We start from the raw sequence: 18,910 nt of genomic DNA on the forward strand, positions 1-18,910 counted from the left end.
TTAGGGAACTATATTAAAGATTAATTAATATATTATTTAAGATATATATATGTATGGAGTAAAAATATAGAGACCTGCCTGGCAATTATATACACTATATTCAAGATACTAATTACCTTTGGGGTAGGAACAAAGCGGGATTGGAAGGGAGTGTGTACACATGGAGCTTCCACTGAATCTGTAACATTTTCTTTCCCATGATGTGTGTATTATGTTATTTATTTTATTAATCTGTACACCTTCTCAGGATGTCTGGATTTTTTTTTTTTTTTTTGAAGAGAAGGAATGTAATCTTTTGGAGAAACCCATAGACAAAATAAAGACAATCCAGAATTTGTCTAAAATGGTTTCAGATAACAAATCCAAAATATTTCTTGTTTTCCAGAAGAAAAGTAATTCAGAAAGCAAGATACAACTACAAGATTCCTCTAAAGTTATATTTGGAATCCACCTCAAAAGCCACTTCCTATTGACTTTGGCAATGCAACACCTCCAGCTGAGGTCTGAGAAATTACCTGCCTTATAGTAATTAGCTTTGTTGGTTCTTGTCAGGAGCAAAAGTAGGAAGGAGAAATAAAAGGGGTTGGGGGAAGAAGAGCAAACTGAATTCCTCCAGTGGTGAGCTTTTTGCATCCTGTGGCTCCCAGGCCCCTAGGAATCCTGGAAGGTAGCAAATAGTAGAAGGGGATAGGGCAGGCAGGAGAACTATGTTCCATTTTCCAAGGTCTAATAGAAGGTTCACACATTTACCCATAATAAAACCACACATGCAAAAATAACAGATTTTTTTTTCCTTTGTGTTGGAATCACATCAACTCAGTGTGGTAACACTGATTATCTCTTGCTATCAGAGCATTGACTGGTAACTATAAAGGTCTTAGATCAATATAAAATTCAATAAGCAAATTATTGCTTAACACTTGTAGTTTGGTGTTCAAAATCTGTTCAAACACAATGTGCTGGGTGGTTTTCTATTTGCACCACCCTCCTCCGCATCCATGCTGCACCCTCCTCTCCCCTGCTCTGCACCCTGGGCAACTGACCTTGTACCAAAGAGCCAGCCTGCTCCTCCAGCTCCCTGCTGGCTTCCACCAATGCAAGGCACCAGTGAGCAATTATAGGAGAGACAACAGAGAGTATTTACTCCCCCAGGTTGCAGTGTACTAGCTGCACCCATCTACCAAATCCCATAATTCCCCCTATACAGTTCTCTCTCCATGTTCTAGTCCCTTTACTGTTCAAGCCTAGGACTGACACCTTGTGAGCCCCCGGGTGCTATACCATCCCTCACTGCCTTGCCTCTACCCTGCCCAGCCTATGTAAACAGTCCTCTAAGTAAACATGATTCACATAATCCCTTTAAACTCTCTTTAAAAACCTTTTGTGCATAGGCCATCTGTTTCCTGTTGGGACCATGATAGGTAGACACGTGATCCAGGTTGAAAAAAAGAAAAAGCCTTTGGTTGGGAATTGTGACTCTCCAGAACAGCATCATGAATTCTACTTTTTTGCCCTTTGTTCTCTACCCCTATGCTGCCCAAAAGGGTAGCCGCCAGCCATATATAGCTCTTTCAATTTAAAGTAATTAAACAAAATCTAAATTTTCATTCCAAGTGCTTAAAAACTGTATCTGCCCAGTGATCAGCCCAGAAATAGACCATTTATATCATCACAGAAAGTTCTAGTGGACAGCACTGCTCTACACCCAACAAGCTCCTCCATGATAAACATAAAGATTATTTCTACCTTTTGCTCTACCTTATCATCACAGTTACAGCCCAGGTCAAAATCAGACTGAAGGTACATAATCCCTGGATAGTTAGGTCTGGTAACTTCCTCTGGCATGGTTGGCCTGAAGGTATTAGTGCGCAGGAGGTGATTCAAACTTCCGTGGGTCCCGTTATTAGGAGCTGGCTTCAAGCCCAGGAGATCTGGTGAGAAGAAAGAAAGGAAGCCAGGTGCTTTATAAATATTTTTTGATGAGATACAGTAAGAGTCAAACCATTCATGTTCTAAGGGTCTGAAAACTCTGAACACAAATCCGAATTGGATAAAGCCAAAATTAGTTGTAGGCACTCCTTTCTTAGTTCCTGAGTCACGCTAGCCTGATCATGTCTTGCTACAGCTTTCTGAAATAGCCATGGTCGTTGCCCAACTATAGAGAGAGACATTCCCAAAAAGAAAGAGGGAAGGAACAGGGCCCTGCCTGGCTACTGCTTATGTCTGTGACTGCTATAGGGACAACCCGCGTCAGGGTCAATGCCTTTCTACGGCACTGAGACTTTCTATCCCACCTTTTGAAATAAGACTTATAATCAATAAATAACCTCTAGCCTGCCCTCTAATGCACTCCACAGAAGTATGGGGAGAAGAGGAGGCTTTGGCCCGGTGCCTTGAAAGGCTGCTGTGAAATGAACAGGCTGATTTCATAGCAAGTAAACCGTTGCCAAGCAGGCACACAGTGACTCGCCTAAGCTGAGAGGCAGGACAGGGGAGAGCTAGCAGCCAAGATGGGAAAAGAACCCAGGAGACCCGACTTTCAGACTCCCCCTCTAACCACCAGACTGGCACTCCCTTACTAAATAGGAAAAGTTGTCCTCATTCAGCAACTAGAAGCTCAAGGAAGAAAAATAATTAGGAGCACATAAATAGCTGGCCAGGATGCAAGCTGGCAACATTTTAACTGGGCTGCAATGTGAGAGATGGAGGTGGGAGAAAGCTCTGTGAGGAACTCTTCTTGCTTCATCGGGTCTCTAACCAGTGGTGTCAAACTGTACTGTGATGTGAGATCAGCCAGAGGCTGCCAACAGCAACACTATGAAAACTCCCCATTAGTCAACTGTTAAAGGAAGACAAAGAAGCCTTAGAAGGAGATGAGACTCTGTCCTTCGAACCAATGGGCACGTTACCACCATTTTTTTTCCCCCAGGGAGGTGAAGTGGTCCTAGAAAACAGACACCTCAGTTCTTTCTCTGACCTTGAGGAAGTTCATATGATAACTCAGATGCTTCATTGGCTTTGATTAAGTAAGTGACTTACCACACATAACATTGTAAAGTTCAATGTTTTCAAATGGAGGGACTTTAGTCTTGTACTTAAACGTTGGGCCATAACCTACAAAAACAGTCTTCCAAAAGAAAAGAAAACAAACAAAAACAATTACACATTGCTAATAACCAGTAGCAACCCTTCCCCTGTTCATGAATACTGTACAACTTCATTCACACCCTTCTTCTCCGGCCCTTCTGAGCATCACTAAAATACATTTTCAACTCACAGGTCTGTGGTCATACCTGCATGCTGTTGACCTTGTTATCAAATCCATGGTCTCCCTGGAAAAAACATTTTCCTGATGGTTTCTTATATACATCCAAAGGTTTCCTATATCGAAATAATTGTAGGATCAGTCAGGATTTCTCATGAAATGCCTCATAAAAAGCCAATTTGAGTGTATAAGATATCTCTGAGAAGTTGATTTTACAAGCATATTTGTCTCTATTATAATTGTATCATCCCTGCAGTGCTGAAAAGATGATGCTATTCATTTTCCCCAAGTGGCTTTATTTTGACAATTGGCCCAGGACAAATGGGGACCTCTGAACAGAAGTCAGGTACCCTCTCCTTGTACCTCATGCTTGCACTGAGCAAAGCATTTGTCACAGGTCGTGCTCTGTCTGCCTATGTGCTTCACTAGCTCCAAAACTGTAAGATTCACCACTCTGGGAGCATGTTTGTTTGGGATAGAGGAGTGAACAACGCCAAGCACATGATAAGCACTTTTTAAAAAGATTTATTTATTTATTTGTCAGAGGGAGAATGAGAGAGAGAGAGAGAAAGAGCACACAAGCAGGGGAGCTGCAGGCAGAGGGGGAAGCAGGCTCCCTGCTGAGCAAGGAGCCTGATGCGGGACTCGATCCCAGGACCCTGGGATCATGACCTGAGCTGAAGGCAGCCGCTTAACCAACTGAGCCACCCAGGCGTCCCCATAATAGGCACTTTTTAAAACATGGGATACTTCATCAATGAATAGAGATCTGTATTTTATAAAAATGTTTGCACACAAATTTACTTATCCGTAGAATACAACTAGAGAGAATAACTGAATGGTAAACCAAACATACAATAGTGACATATTTCACAAAAGCCCAGACTCACCTAGACAACAACTCTATTTAGAAATAGAAAGTGAAAACATTGCTCTCTAGGCATCAAAACCACTTGACCTTCCTGCTGTGACAGGAAAATGCCTTTTGATCAAGTGTCACGCAGCACTTTTCCAAAAACACTTTCATGTTTATTAATACATATTTTCCCGTGGGTCCCATTTCTATGGATCCTTGTAAGCACTTACAGGGTCTATTGCACTGAACTAAAGTGCTCGGTGGAAAACAAATTAAACATGTGGGGTCCCACTCTTAGGAAAAGTACTTTCCTCTTGGGATAATGAGATATGTGTATATGATAACTCAACAATGCAAGAGTTGAATTAAAAAGATTTACTGATGATTAAAATACCTGGCTTTGGTCTCCACTAATTTGGTCAACTGTCATCATCTCTCACTTCTACTCAACTCCCAGTTTTCCTTCATATCAACCAGCTGCACCGAATTTGCTCTCTCTACCAAGTCACCGCGTATGTAAAAGGCCCTGCAGAGGACACACTCAGCCAAGCCCATGTCATTCACATCTTTGTGACTATTCCATGAAGATGCCCCATGTCCATTCTAAATGATTTCAATAATTTCTGGTCTTCATACACCTCTTTACATAATCCTACATATTTAACTCTGTGTAGCTCCCTGACAATTACCGTAGGATATTTATGTATTTTTCACATGTCTCTCACCAGGTGTTTCATACTGATGTGAGTTTCTAGAGGACCACCATCTTCTCGTCATCTTTGCTCCCTTGGTAAACTCATTGAAGTACCTAACTCGAGTGTATATAGTAGTTCGATTATTACCACAGACCAGCTCACAAAGCTTTTCTTAAGGAGAAAGTCAGAGCAAGAGTGAGCGGAAAAGGGCTTCTGCCAGGTCTGTTTGAGAATGGATAAACTTTTAATGATTAATTCTGTGGAAGTGCTTAGAATTTCCGGACACATTCTACACCAGATTCAAGAGCAAGAAATAGTCTCTTAAATATTGGACAGTCTTTTATAGCTCAAAAGAAGGCAAACATCTGAAATAATTAAGGCAATATAAAACGTGCCCACACTAACAGAAGTTTTAAGATTAACAACATTTTCTAAACTCCTCTACAAATATTGCTACAGGGTAAGTCTTGTCAACCCAGACCAAATCAGTCCAGTTGTGGTAAGCCAATGTCCCAGGCACACTTTTGACCCAATAAGTAATAAGAATAGAGGCTAGGGTGTAAATTTAAAAAATGAAAGGAGAGAGAGAGAGACCACACAGAGATGCACTGAGAGACTTCAAAAAGACACCAAGAGGCTGGGATCCAGAAAACAGAGATGTGTTGGCTCAGCACTTTGATCTAGCATAAAAAGTCTTTGCAAATGGTGGGATTTCCAACTGAGATTTCTTTTTTTTTTTTCTTTTTGATGGCTAAGGACCTTATAGCACTCCAGGTGCCAAAGAGGTGGTTATGAAGATCAAAAACAGTCCCTGCCAATCCCCAAGTTACCTTGCGACGTGCCATCTGCGGTCCACCAATAAATGGATGTCCTCAATTCTTCTGTTGTTGGCATAGTGCAAGCGTTTGGGAAGGTGCTGCTTCATGTAAGGCTTAAAGTGCTGATCTGGTTTTTTACACTGAAATAGAAATGGAAATTGGACTTTATATGGAGGATTTTCTAGAAAAAGTCCTAGATATTCTCTCTCTAGAAAATCAAAGGAGGTTTTAAGCCAGACAAAAGGTTGGTTAGTGAATAAATGGCATTTGTTATCCCCTATCAAATAATACAAGCTGAAAAGAACTAGGTTCAAAGGGGATTTGATAACTTGGTAGATGACATGGAAGGTTATCAGAGGGTAGCTGGGAATTTTTAAGATATATTCCTGACTTGTGAGACTATAGCTATGAGCAACTCAAACTCTAAAGCCTTTTCCAACTACTTCAAGTCAAGGGACGGGAGGTAGGGTGGGAAGGAAGGAGGATGCACACTTGGGCCTGTGTGATTACATCCTGCAGGGGGAGGGGGAGCGATGGAACAGGGTGATGGGCAGATCTGGTTCAGAGAGAGTAAGGATTTGTTTACTCATGAATGAGTACTTTTCAGTTCTAATGGAAAGATCAAATATTCTCAGTTTGTATCACTGCCAAGACCATTAGGGAGCCTGCAGCTGTCCACAGTTTTGAAGTTTTGAAAACTCTTAGAGAAACAAATATATGGGACTGCCGGGCAGTAAGGAAAATGTTCCTTCCGCCCCACAGGGTAGGGGATCCTAGGAAGTGAGTGTGTGGAAGCTACTCTGAGGGCAGAGGCCGGGTGACCTGTAATACTTACCGTGAGATTAGCAATAATGGCTTTAGGGTCATCTGTTCAAAGAGAGAAGGAGAACAATTTCAAGAGATGACAATAATCACTGAGAGAAATAATTTTTACAGCAAAACTCAATTCTTTCTCTTCCCCCCTCCCCAGAAGAGCTATCACTTTAAGCTTTGTTTAAAATATATATAAAATTGGGGCACCTGGGTGACTCAGTTGGTTAAGCATCCGACTCTTGGTTTCAGCTCAGGTCATGATCTCAGGGTCCTGGGATCAAGCTTTGTGTCAGGCTCCCCTCCCTGTCAGCGGGGAGTTTCCTTGTCTCCCTCTCCCTCCTCCTGCTCTCTCTCTCTCAAGTAAATAAATAAATCTTTAAAACACACACACACACACACACACATATATATGTAAAATTGTGTGTGAGTATTTAATATTTTGGTCAGTGAAATGGAATTATATAAGTGGAAATACTCCTATGGTAAATTTCCCTGCTAGATCTGGTTCTCCTCTTCTGGAAGGGAATTCCTCCTCCCAGAGCACAAGGATAATGCTAGGTAAACATCTTTAAGTTCCCCCAAACGGTCCCTCTGGATCTTGGCTTTAGCTCATTTGCACTTTGACATCAGGAACCAAACTGGGCATTTGGGGCTTTTAGCATGACGTCCTATTTATCTGCTGATGTTGGAAACAAGTTATCATCCACTTTAAGATGAAACTTCTAATCCATTGAGTTATTTTTTTCTACAGGGAGTTTTGCTGCCTCAGTAACACCATGGGTCTAATCCATAGGTAGCTGTCCCTCTCCAGCCACAGACACACATGTATGTGCCTCCTTTATTTTCACTACCAGCAAACAAAAGATATTTTAGTCAGTACCCTGGACGAGCTAAAAGCAAAACTATGTAAATGATGGCTGTGTATAAACTGTGGACAGGATTATATTATCTGAAGGCCCCCTTTTGGGGGGGGTTGTGGAGAGAAACAGCAGATTGTAGGTTGGTTGGATTTTGTTTTGTTTTCAAAAAATTTGCTTTAGTGTGTCATTATAGAATCAGCAGAAAAGGAAAGCAGCGTACAGAAGAGATAGCAACTCTCATGAAGCAATCCTCCCTAAAATTTAAATGTCAGTGGAGTAGGTCATGTCTATGTCATTTCCTGCTGTATCTCCAGGGCCTCCTTCATACTAGGTGCTCAGTAAGCATTTGTTAATAAATACAAATAAATATTTGTTCTTATTTGTTGAAAATGCATGACTAAGCTTGCCTTGCAGTGTAAGTACACACTCTTCAAAGACAGTTTTCAGAATCTTGGTTCTAAAGCTATGAAATCCAAAGCTAAAATGTGGGTCCCATTCTACTTAAACTGGGGTTAAATTTTAGGTTTATCTTTTTTTAAAAAAGATTTTATTCATTTGAGAGAGAGAGAGAGCACAAGTGGGGTGTGGGTGGGCAGAAGGAGAGGGAGAAGCAGGCTCCCCACTGAGCAGGGAGCCTGATGTGGGTAGGGCTCAATCCCAGGACCCTGGGATCATGACCTGAGCCGAAGGCAGATACTTAACCGACTGAGCCACCCAGGCACCCCTTATTTGCATCTTTTAATGGAAAGCAAGTAAGTAATAATCGTAGCAACAATGGCTAGCCCAAATTGTGTCCCTATGATGTACGAGCTTTGTAGACACTTTCTCTCTGGTCCTTCACAGCTACTCTGGGAGGCAGGTGCTATTAGAATTTTCACTAAGCCAATGGGCATTTAGAAGAGGGGGGCTTGCCCACTGGGACTCTGGCAATCTGACTGAGCATTCTATGCTTCGAAACTCCACACTCTGTGGACTCATAAACCACAGTCCTCAAAGGGACCAGACTGGGTAAGTTCACGTTCTTTGATAATGAAGAAAAATAAATAGCACAGGGCAATCTTGTGCTCAGATAAATCACAGAACGACTGGAAAATAATAAATGCCCAAGTCCATGCTTAGGACACCAACCCTTCAGTTCTGAAGTTCTCAGGCCTCTCTTGCCGACAGCTCCCACTTTGCATGAGGGGAGGAGGTCCCAAGCACAGGCTAGTGCTTAAGAACTGGTGAATCTGGGTTCACATCCCAGCTCTGCCACTTCCTAGCTCTCACCCTCCTAGCCAGTGACTTCACTTCTCTCTGGGCCTTGATTTCTACTGTCTGCAGAAGGGGATAGTAACATTTGTCCCACAGGGTTATTAGAAGGAGTAAAGAAGATTGTGTGCATATTTAGCTGAAATAGTGATACGAACGAGATGTCATCATCGTAGCCAACATTTATACAACTTTGACTACGTGCTAAACACTAATCTACGGGATATGCAGATAATCCCTCGTTAATCTTTCCAACAATCCTTACTTTATAGATGAGGAAACCAAGGCATGGAGCATTTAAGTAGCTTGCCCAAGGTTATAGAGGGACCACCTGGCAGAGCTGGGATTTGAACTCAGACATCCTGCCACCATTGTCTGTGTTGCTCACCACCCCCTCTACTGACTCTCACCAAAGGAAATCACGTATCTGCAAGTGTTTGTAAGGTATGAAATACTTAATTATTGGTAGTTATTATTTCATTGGCCTCAAGAAAGTTTTCCTTTTCCCCTAAAACAGCCTCCCCATTACATTTACTCATGACCTTTCAAAATAGACAAAACCTTTCTTGCATAAGCCCTAAAATGCAAGTACTAAATCAAAAGGTACCCTAGTGACTTGTGTCCCGTCTCTGGCCAGGGCCTGCCTGTCTCAAGTGAGCAGAGGAGCGGGGAGGACACAGAGGAAGGAAAGGGCATGAGGAGAAGCAGCAGGAACACTGATCACTTGTTTATTTTACAACGTTGCCTGGAGCTGACCTTGGAACAGTTCCCATTGTGTTGACTCAGGAACACAGTTTGGGAAAAACTTAATTTTCCAAAGCTTTACACTTGTGCCAATGGTTTCTTATTCCCAAGGCTAAAAGCTCTAAAAGATTTTTCCCCCCAAAATGCAGCATGTCTCCAACAAAACTGTGGACTTCTCAGAAGCTAGGTGGGCACCACCTAAAACATCTTAGTCAGTAGCATATCGTAACCTGAATGTGTACAACGTAAGGGACAAGATTTTTCCTGTTCATATCTAATCTTCCAGAATGGCCGCCATTTCCCAAGGGTGTAATAATTCTCCTGTGTTCTGTCAATCACTTTCATAAAGGTGAAGAGTCCCCTTCAACTGGGCTCCTAGGGACATTCAGGGTCTAAGTGTGGTTCTGCCAACCCTGTCCTAGACTCCCCAGCTTCCGCTAAAGAGTGAGCCTGAACCTCTTGTTGAAACGTTCCTCTCCTGTAAAAGCTTATGGTTATACGCATGTCTCAAATTAAGTATATTTTCCACAAAAAGAGAACAAGGGTAAGTATTTACATAATGCTACCATGTGGCAGGACCTACTGTAAGGGATGTACACAGATTTATTTTCACAACAACTCAAAGCCATAGCCGTTATTATCATCCCATTTTTCAGATGAAAAAAACTGAGACTTAGAGTTTACATGACATATTCAAGGCCACTCAGCTAAGAAGTAGTAATATTAGGATTTTTACCCAAGTATTCCACCTTCAGGGAAAAAGCTCTTCTGTACTCTACAATATTACCATTCTGACAACTTAGTATTTTAAGAATCAACTTACATTTAGCATTATTGCTAAATTTAGACCGAATTCTTCCTAGAGTTCCAGGCACTAATGTAATGTCATCCACATTAGTCAGGTAATTGCTCAAGAACTCCGTTCTGTCACATGTGACATCTTCCATTCCTATGGGGAGAAGAAGAAGTGTTTTCAGGCAATTGTAAACTTAAAATCCTAACACAGACACTGAAAATGACATCCAGGCATCTCCTTAATTCGTTTGTAACAACTTAATGTGAGGATCCCTCTCCTCTGAGATATCTTAGCTTGACTTTAAATTTTTTAATGCTTCGTTATATCACCTTTTCACCAGGTTTTGATTTAGTCACATCATCTCGCAGTGCTAGAAGACTGAAAATGCATCATCTCAATGATCATCTTAAGTCATTCAACAAGAACAGCAAGACAAAGGAAGTAACTATGATCTTTCTTTTAAGCTATTTACATAGCTGTTATGAAAAAGATCTACTCTAAAAAAAAAAAAAGAATCCTAGATTGCTTCAAACTCTTCCCAGCTGGGGGTGGTGTAAATAACTGGAATATATAGCTCTGTGTCTCTTTTATAAAATGTCATTTTCCAATTCTCTCTCTCTAATATATCTCCTGACTTGAGTACATAATCACCAGTCCTCAGTCTGCCTCCACTGGTGGCCTTGGATGTTACTGACAAAACAATACTGGCAACAAGAGATGAGAAAAAACAAAAAAATGTCAGCCCCAATGACCACCCAAACTGAAAAACAAAATATTGCTGAAAACAAGTTGTAAACAATGTAATCAGTCAAAACTGAAGGCTAGTGACTAGAACACAAAAAGGGTCTAGGTAGGGAATTTTTTTAACCAATAAGTATTCCTCCTCCATGCAAGATTTGTTTCCTGCCCCCAACCAAAAAAAGTTTCGATCAATGTTAAAAATAAACAAATTAAAAAATGACACAAACTCAAATCTCAGAATAACAGACACTGAAAGCTGGTCATTTTGAAATTTCTCAGATGACATGGAAGGTGAAAGTTTAATATACTGCTTTGCACAATCCAATAGATAGATATTCTCTAAGAGGGGGGAAATAAGGGATTCTGTAAAGGACGTCCTAAGGTTTTGGAATAAAGAAATATAACCCAGAGTGGCGCAGACCTGATAAAATCCAAACTATTCCCTTCTGGGAGTCCCAGATCAAGATGTCCCCACCTCTTTTTCAAAACAAATTGGAATGAAGAAAGACAAAAACATATCCCAACATAGCACAAAGGGTATATAACTTGTCTTTTAACATTTAAACTCTCAAAAAGAAAAAGTAAAACAATGAATAGCTACTATGTTTTAGTACACTGTTAACGCAGGAAGAGAAAGTCTCCAAATCCATATTAGTGGAGACTGGAAGGACCCTCTGTTGGGTACATGTCTAGGAAGTCACTTCTGCTGCCCCAGGGGTAAACCACCTCTCTTGCTTTCAAAGACCATATGTGAAGTGCTTCTCAAGCATCATCCCCTCCCATCCTCCAGACTAACTCTGTGTAGATGGTGTTAGTGTTCTCATTCTACATATGAGGAGGCCGTGTCCCATGGCTCTGGAGTGGCACAGGGCAAGCTGAACTCCATTGAAATCCATTCGTACTCCAAAGCCCAGGCTCTGAAACACTAGACCATGCTACCTTTCAAGAAAGGGATGCTATGGCTCCCCAAAGTCAAAGCAATCTACTCATCTCAGAAGCCTGCATCTGGTAAGACAAGGTTTTAATCTAAGACCTTTACAGTGCTCTAGCATATGACTCACTGGGACCCGTCCACCTCTTAGACAGCAGGCTCCAGCCTGTGACCAAATGCTCTTGACATGTCTGGGCAACTTAAATTGAATCAGCTGTGTCCCATGCTCCAGATGCTCTGTCTTATCTGTAGCTTTCTACCAAGTCAAATTCATGGAGCATGATTTTGCAGAGAGTTGCATTTAGCCCCTGCCAAAGAGCAAGTTAGTCCCACAAATTTTTTTTAAGTTTCTCCTAGATTTCCTAGAACATTCTGGAAAGAAAACTATAGGCCCAAAGCAGACCTTTGACTAGGGAGACTTGCCTGCCTTTCTTAACAGAACTACCAAAGAATCTACCAATTTTTTCCCCCAAACCCTCTCCTAGAATGGAATGTGAGACTGCATTGCAGGGTCACTCTTTCAATTTGATAGTTCTAGAAGGCAGGAGGCACTCTCTAGAAATCAGGGTGCACAGCTAGGAAATAAGAATGTTCTCTGAGGATCCCCTCCCAGCTCTCTAATATCTAATGTTTATGATGTTCAAAAACGTGGTCATGAATTTTTCTACTTTGTACAGTGCTTTAGAAAAACTCCCCTTCTTCCTTTCTTTAACAGTTTCCGTAACTGAAGCAGGGCCCTCTGGTTTGGGTCTCAAATTCCCTCAGTGAATACAGGGATATCATTTTACTTATATACCTCTTCTTTGATAAAAATCCTATGTCTCTTCTCCCTTATCATATTTAGGTTTATTTTTTTAGCCACATAAACTCTGTAGGCTCCTTTTGGGGAGATGTGACTAACAGAGATGAGGTAGTAGGACTCGATATGTCACATTCACGGACGAAGTGATTAATACCACAAGCAAATTGTCTGCTACACTTTAGTAAGAGGCAGAATTTTGGAGAAAGACTTTCTTTCCTGCAAAGAAAAGGAAGACACAGGAAGTCCCTGGTTTTGATCAGAATGATCCAGGGTCATCTCAGGTCATCTCATACTTTTGAGTCATGGCCTGATTTCTTTCCCTACCCTGAAGAAAGAGGGAAGGAGGTGAAGAATACAATCTGGGATTCTGAGGGCACAGGTTCCTCCCTCAAGACCATCAGAAACATGATCTATGTAGCTGTCCTATTAGCAAAGAGAAAACAAAGCTTTACCATGGTCTCCAACAAAGATGACATTGACACAGCGATGAAGCTTCAGCTGTTTCAGTCCATCCATTAATTGCCCCACTGTTTTGTCAATTTCCCTCAGAGGATTTGTCATCTGAAAAAAGGAGCAAATTAGTTCCTGCAGGTATTTTTTTTTTCCTTTCAGTTTCTCATAGATCTTCTATCCCTAGAACATTCTGGAAAGAAAACTTCAGGCCCAGAGGCAGAGCTTTGTCTAGGGAGATTTGCCTGCCACTCTTAATGGAAATCTGTTCTGAGCACTTTTATTTGTATTATTTCAGGAACATAAAACCTCTCCTCATCCAATCCCTTTCAAAATTCTGTGATACAAAAATATCAGAAATATTAAGGGCAATTCTTTTCTTTTTTAGAGATAAAATGACCTTTCTAAAATGTAACAATGTATTTAAATCCAAGAATTTTGAAAGTGAGCAGAAAGTCAGATGGATAGTTTAAGCCTCTTGTTCACTAGGTGAAATCACATCAGGTTTTGAACCATAGTGAGAAGATGGAGGCTAAGTGAATCAAAAGCAGTTCTGAGGTAAAATGGTACCCTTCCACTGGATGCTAAATCAGAACATCATTAATACAATGGAATCCATCTAATGTTTCAAAGAATTTAACTGTCAATGTCTGAGAACAATAGATTCTTGATAGAAGACCCTCATCTAAGAAACAAGCTACTGCTTCTCAATTTAGTCTCTTTCAAAAGCTGATTTTGAGTAAAAAAAGAATCTACAAGAGTCCTAAGTTCATAAGAAGTGAACCACTGAGCTTGTTCTAGATTTCTCATTCAGCCTACGGAAACACAAAAACTCAGTTCTCTGAAGAACATTTCCAAAGCCGAAGAAACATAATCCGTCTCTCATGTTCTTGCTTCCAGTGGAAGCTTCTAACAGCATGAATGCTCCCACACACTAGAACCTTCCCCTCTCACCGTCATCTCTGTACAATGGAAAGATTTCTGAGAAAGATTTCATCAAACACTTGAGAGTACTTCAGGTGAACGTTACAACTTAGCTGCAGCCACACACATACACCCAAGAAGACTGGTAAGAACAGCAAGGTCTGCGTATCATTTTTTTTTATTTCAGACATATAATATTATCTTCCACTAGCATCTTCTCAGATGACTCAAGATCTTTCCTCATATCATGTCCTCAGTAAAATCAGGTGTAAACTTGTTTTTCTTCATGACAGGAGTATTTCAAACTGTCCCAAGGAGTCAGTCACAAGTGGAAATCTCAGGATGATATGTGCAAGCAGCATCTGAAGGGCTAACGCGTGTGGGACTAACTGGTATTTGCTTCTGAGAAAAGCATGCTCTCCTCTAAGACCTTTGCCTTGACAAAAAAATACCAAATGCACAATATATGTCAATCTCTGGCAATGACTTATTTTCACCAGAAAGCTCAGCTGAAATCCAGGACCTCCTCAGTGATTAGCTCAAATAGTCCTAAGCAAGACAGTACCTCGGAGGTATCTGAAGGTTTCAAGAGAAGTGACAACTTACAGCCTGTTCTGAATGTACTGAAAAGAGGAAACATCACTCAGGTCTCTATGAGAAAATACACACAATTCCAACTATCCATTGTTTTCTCTTTTTCTGTCTCAGCTATTCCCTTGGCTATAACCTAAGACCTTTTCTGAACTCTGAAGGTACAAACCACTAATCTAAGCCAATTTTCTGTTGAGTTATAATTTACATTGTCTTTGAAGAATCTCCTCGCTGCTTTTCTGGATTGTTCTCAAGAACCAAGCCTACAAAGCATTGTAACAGATTCCATGAATAAGTGCAAGCAAATCCAACAGCCTTCCTAATATTCATTCAAGCTTAAATGTTAATACCAGTTTTAGGGCAACTAACTCTAAAGAAAGTAGAAGGTTCTTTTTTCCTGTCTTGCTGAAAGTTCAGGAGGTCTTTACATTAATGTTAACCTCTGAAGTATCAGATTCTTCTGGACTCTAAGCCAAGGATGACGCAACCAGAGTTTTTCTGAAACTTATTCAGCTGATTTTCAAACCAAGGCACGGAAGGAAACCTTCGACTCAGACCTGCCCGCCGCAAAGCTTTGGAACAATAGATAAACTTACTTTGTCCTGACGAGTTTCCGCAGCATAATGATCCATCCTATGTAATTTTCTTCTTCTTTTCTTTGGAGGAGCAACTGGTCTTTCCTGTCTCCTCTTAGGGGTAACCTTCCTCTTAGGTCTCTTAGCCGGAGTAAGAGGTGAGCCATAACTACTCTCCTGTACTGGCGGATAGAGATGTCTGGACTCAGAAGTCGTCTGTCCCTCTGGGTCAGATAATAAAGCTCACACTTTGCCATCTGGGGTCAGCAGAGCCTTAGTTAGAAAAACTGAGGCTCTTCAAGTGAGAAAAGGTGGGCATGAGGAATGATTCAGGGAGCTCTACAGAGAGAAGCCTCCTAAATCCATCTTGACACTGCTGTCAGTTTCTTCACCGAGAGCAAGAATATGGCTTAAGAGAATCTAGTCACGTGGCTTTCTCTTGGGCTGAGGAGCCTACTCGTGGTTACACCTGGAGGTGACATACAGTTTTGCATTCCATAACTCCCGCCTTAGGGAGAGACTGGTCCTTGGTTATGCGAAACTCTCCATTTTTAAAGTACTAGAAGAAAACCAAATAGAACACTAGCCATTTGGTCATTTCAAGGTGACAATGGGATTCATGTAGGTGGCTCCAATTCAGAATCTGATGGATATCTGTTCACACCACCAGTGTATATCAAAGCAAGGTATTGGCAAGGATTAGGGGGAAAAAAATTTTAAACCAAGGAGGGAGTGAAACATAAATAATAAGCAATCCTCCTTGGTCATGAATGTGTACTTATACAAATCAGGACTTTCAGCAGGAGAGAGAACCTCTCACTGATAATTTAGGTTTTCAGTACAGAGGAATTTTAAGCCAAGAGATAAACATAAAGAAAACTGTCTTTTAAAAAATTACCTTGTAAAATTAGGTAAAATGCAAAAAATCATCCAGATCTCTTCATCTTGGTCTACATATGAAGAAAGAATCTACGTGCTTATACTCTTCCTATCAGAAACCCCCTTCTTGGGAGGAGTGAGTGTTAATACTATGCATCCTGTTTTGAAAAATCTAGAGAGCAGTAAAGGTTGACACAGAAGCTGAATAAGGAAGATAAGTCCCTTTTGGGACTTCCAAACGCTAGAGAAAAACAGGCCCCTGATTTGCTGATGGTGCAAAGGTGAATTAAAGCAGCAAGCCCTGATGTCTCCCTAGCTGAGTCTCTCTCAGTGGGACTGCTCCGAGAATCATTCAGATGTGGGAAGGGACGGAAGGAGGAACAATGTTAGTGTATCCAAGAAGGAGGCCATCCGCCATGCCAGGTCACCATTTCCAGAGCAAGCGACTGCAAAGGCTTTTCTACCGCATCCTCTCTCTGGCAGAGTGATGGGAAGACCCAGCCCCACGGACTCCGGTTTGGTTTGGTTTTTTAAATGCGTCTAGTATTCAGGCAGTTCTCCATGAGAAGAGAAGCAAAAGAAAAAGAGGGTTTCCCAGTTCGTGGTCACTGAACACATTTCAGCTAGCGCTCGTCTGCCCATCAGACACTCGGCCGTTTGCAAGAGACCTCAACATTCAGAAGACTCTACAAGCGGGTCCTTCTGGTTGCAGGAGGTTAGAGGAGCAGCGGGAGAAATAGAATTTAGCCAAAATGAGTTTTCATCCAGGGATTACATCGCATGTAGTTCCTTCTTCAAATGTTAGAGGTAGACGAAAGCTAGGTTTTCACTGACCAGCCATACTTTAGTCTGACTTTAGAAGATTTAGCCTGAGGTTATTAAGAAGATGGAAGGTAGAGGGGCAAATTTCCCTGCTTTTCAGGAGGATACTTTGCCATCTGAAGGTAGTAACTAGCCAGCCAAAGCTCTGCCTCTAGGCCTGGAATAGCAGCCGAACGAGGAGTCACAGAGAAAGCACAGAAGGTCAAAGAGAAAAAGATTGTGCCAATAATCAAAAGCAAGCATGTTTCTGAACATTCACCATTACACTATGAAACCAGGAGCAATACACCATTTCTTGAAGCTATTAGCCCAGTGTTTGGTCATCTCATTTAATAGCCTTTGGGAATCATCCTAAAAAAAGTATACTCGGATATTAAGCGAATAAAGCACAGATTTCAACTGCGTTGTAGCACGTAACATTCTGCCAGATTGAATTTTTTTCAATTAAACTTCAAATGCAAAGTATTTTCTCATTAGATGTAAATGATGACGTGTTACTGATTTTATAAATAATATTTCGGCTCGTAAAGTCTTTATACACATTCCACATGTATATAGTTGATAGAAACCAATTAGTTGACTACAGAAGAGAGGTTTTGCTGGCTTGTTTTGGTTGCATGTTTTTAAAGTGTAAACGGTTTTGCTTTTCGTTCAGTAAAAATAAGATTCCTAGAACCAAACGAAAAATAGTTGATATCTGAAAATATTCCTTGCTTTATTAGAAGAAAATGGTCAGATTATTGGTTATCACAACTGAAGATACATTCCAAGATATCCAATTAAGAGTGTTTTACCCAGTGGATACATGAGAATATCCCAGTTTACGAGAAGTATTAACACTAGAAAGAACATAGCATGAATACTTCCAAGTCTTAACTCAAAAATTCTAGAGGGGAAAAAAAATCTCTATATATTTCTGAGCAACCCTGAGCACAGCACCATCATTACAACAAATTCAAGCATCCTATATTATGTTCCATATATCACTGCTTAGTACTTAAAAAAAAAACTTTTCAGTTTATTTCTTGATTAAAACACACACACATACACTTTCAAGTACATAATTACAAACTAAACTACACATATTAGAAATCCAGAGATGTTCCTGGATCAAGAACGCTTATTGCTGAGTGGTATAACTTTTAAAGAACTGAGGATTATGAGAGTTCCACCTATTTATATTGTAAAAAGCCAACTTTTGACATAAAGAAAATCTTCCGTTTGAATCGAACATTGTTATTTACCTGATCACTCTGCTTATCTCCTAGAGGTTTAAAGGGTTCCATGGGAAGAACCCAGGAGCTCTGAGATTCTGCCTCTAAGTCCATTTAACGACCAGGTGACCTGAGCCACCCCACACCTCTTTAGGCACCAGCCTCCTGCTTTTAAAAGAATGGCTATACCAACCTCTGGCTTGTCTACGCCATACTGTCTTTAAGGGGATATTATCCAAGCAAAGTTCAACTTTTAAATAAGGCACATGGATCTGCTTAGGATTTTTTTTTTAACATTTTAATAAAATGTGGTTCCTTTGGTTCATTTTAGATTAATCTCAAAGAAAGTCATCCTAAAGATAAAACAGCCATGCTTGCACTGGTGAGAGTAAGATTTGTGTTTCATGCAGATGTTTATCTCAATTTATCATTTGTGTTTCATAATCATGCAATACTCGTTAAACATCAAAGAGATAGGAAAAAGAGCATCAGACTTATATAACTGCAATGATTTAAGGCAAACTAAGAATGCTTTCACATAGCCATTACTTTCCAGTGTTTGAAAAAAATCACCACAGAATTGATGTTAAAACATTCAAAAATACTTGGGTATTTTTGGTGTATTCAGTATTTACTGCCTTTGGCTAGATATGCAGCCTTTTGCTCAAAAATATTTAAACCAAGCCACACTTCTCTGTATTTCCTACTCAATCTTATGCTGAACACAGTGAACTTAATTATCACCAATGGTGCCGTCATAGGCTATTAAAGAATGGGAGGCAGTTTCCATCAGCAGAGTTTTTGAAATGATTTGTCCTCCCAAATCAAGTTTGAGTATGTTGATGTAGACCTTACCACTCTAGTTAGAATGAGAGACGGAAAT

General features: G+C 40.7%; 1 protein-coding gene across 5 annotated transcripts in view; it reads right to left on the minus strand.

Moving 5' to 3' along the window:
• Nucleotides 1-18,910, minus strand: part of ENPP2 (ectonucleotide pyrophosphatase/phosphodiesterase 2) — a 78,391-nt gene that overhangs the window by 23,019 nt on the left and 36,462 nt on the right. For 4 of the 5 annotated variants that reach the window (XM_044914293.1, XM_044914292.1, XM_044914291.1 and 1 more), the window contains exons 12-18: nt 13,025-13,133; nt 10,126-10,251; nt 6,470-6,501; nt 5,647-5,774; nt 3,294-3,381; nt 3,040-3,127; nt 1,747-1,931 (exon numbers count right to left, since the gene is read on the minus strand). In XM_044914293.1, coding sequence (XP_044770228.1) covers nt 1,747-1,931; nt 3,040-3,127; nt 3,294-3,381; nt 5,647-5,774; nt 6,470-6,501; nt 10,126-10,251; nt 13,025-13,133 — 756 coding nt within the window. Of the gene's footprint in view, nt 1-1,746; nt 1,932-3,039; nt 3,128-3,293; nt 3,382-5,646; nt 5,775-6,469; nt 6,502-10,125; nt 10,252-13,024; nt 13,134-15,133; nt 15,290-18,910 lie in introns of all 5 variants that reach the window. The other variant, XM_044914289.1, reaches the window with a different exon arrangement.

This window comes from Neomonachus schauinslandi, chromosome 4, assembly GCF_002201575.2.
Source record: "Neomonachus schauinslandi chromosome 4, ASM220157v2, whole genome shotgun sequence".
In the NCBI taxonomy this organism is placed as follows: domain Eukaryota; kingdom Metazoa; phylum Chordata; class Mammalia; order Carnivora; family Phocidae; genus Neomonachus; species Neomonachus schauinslandi.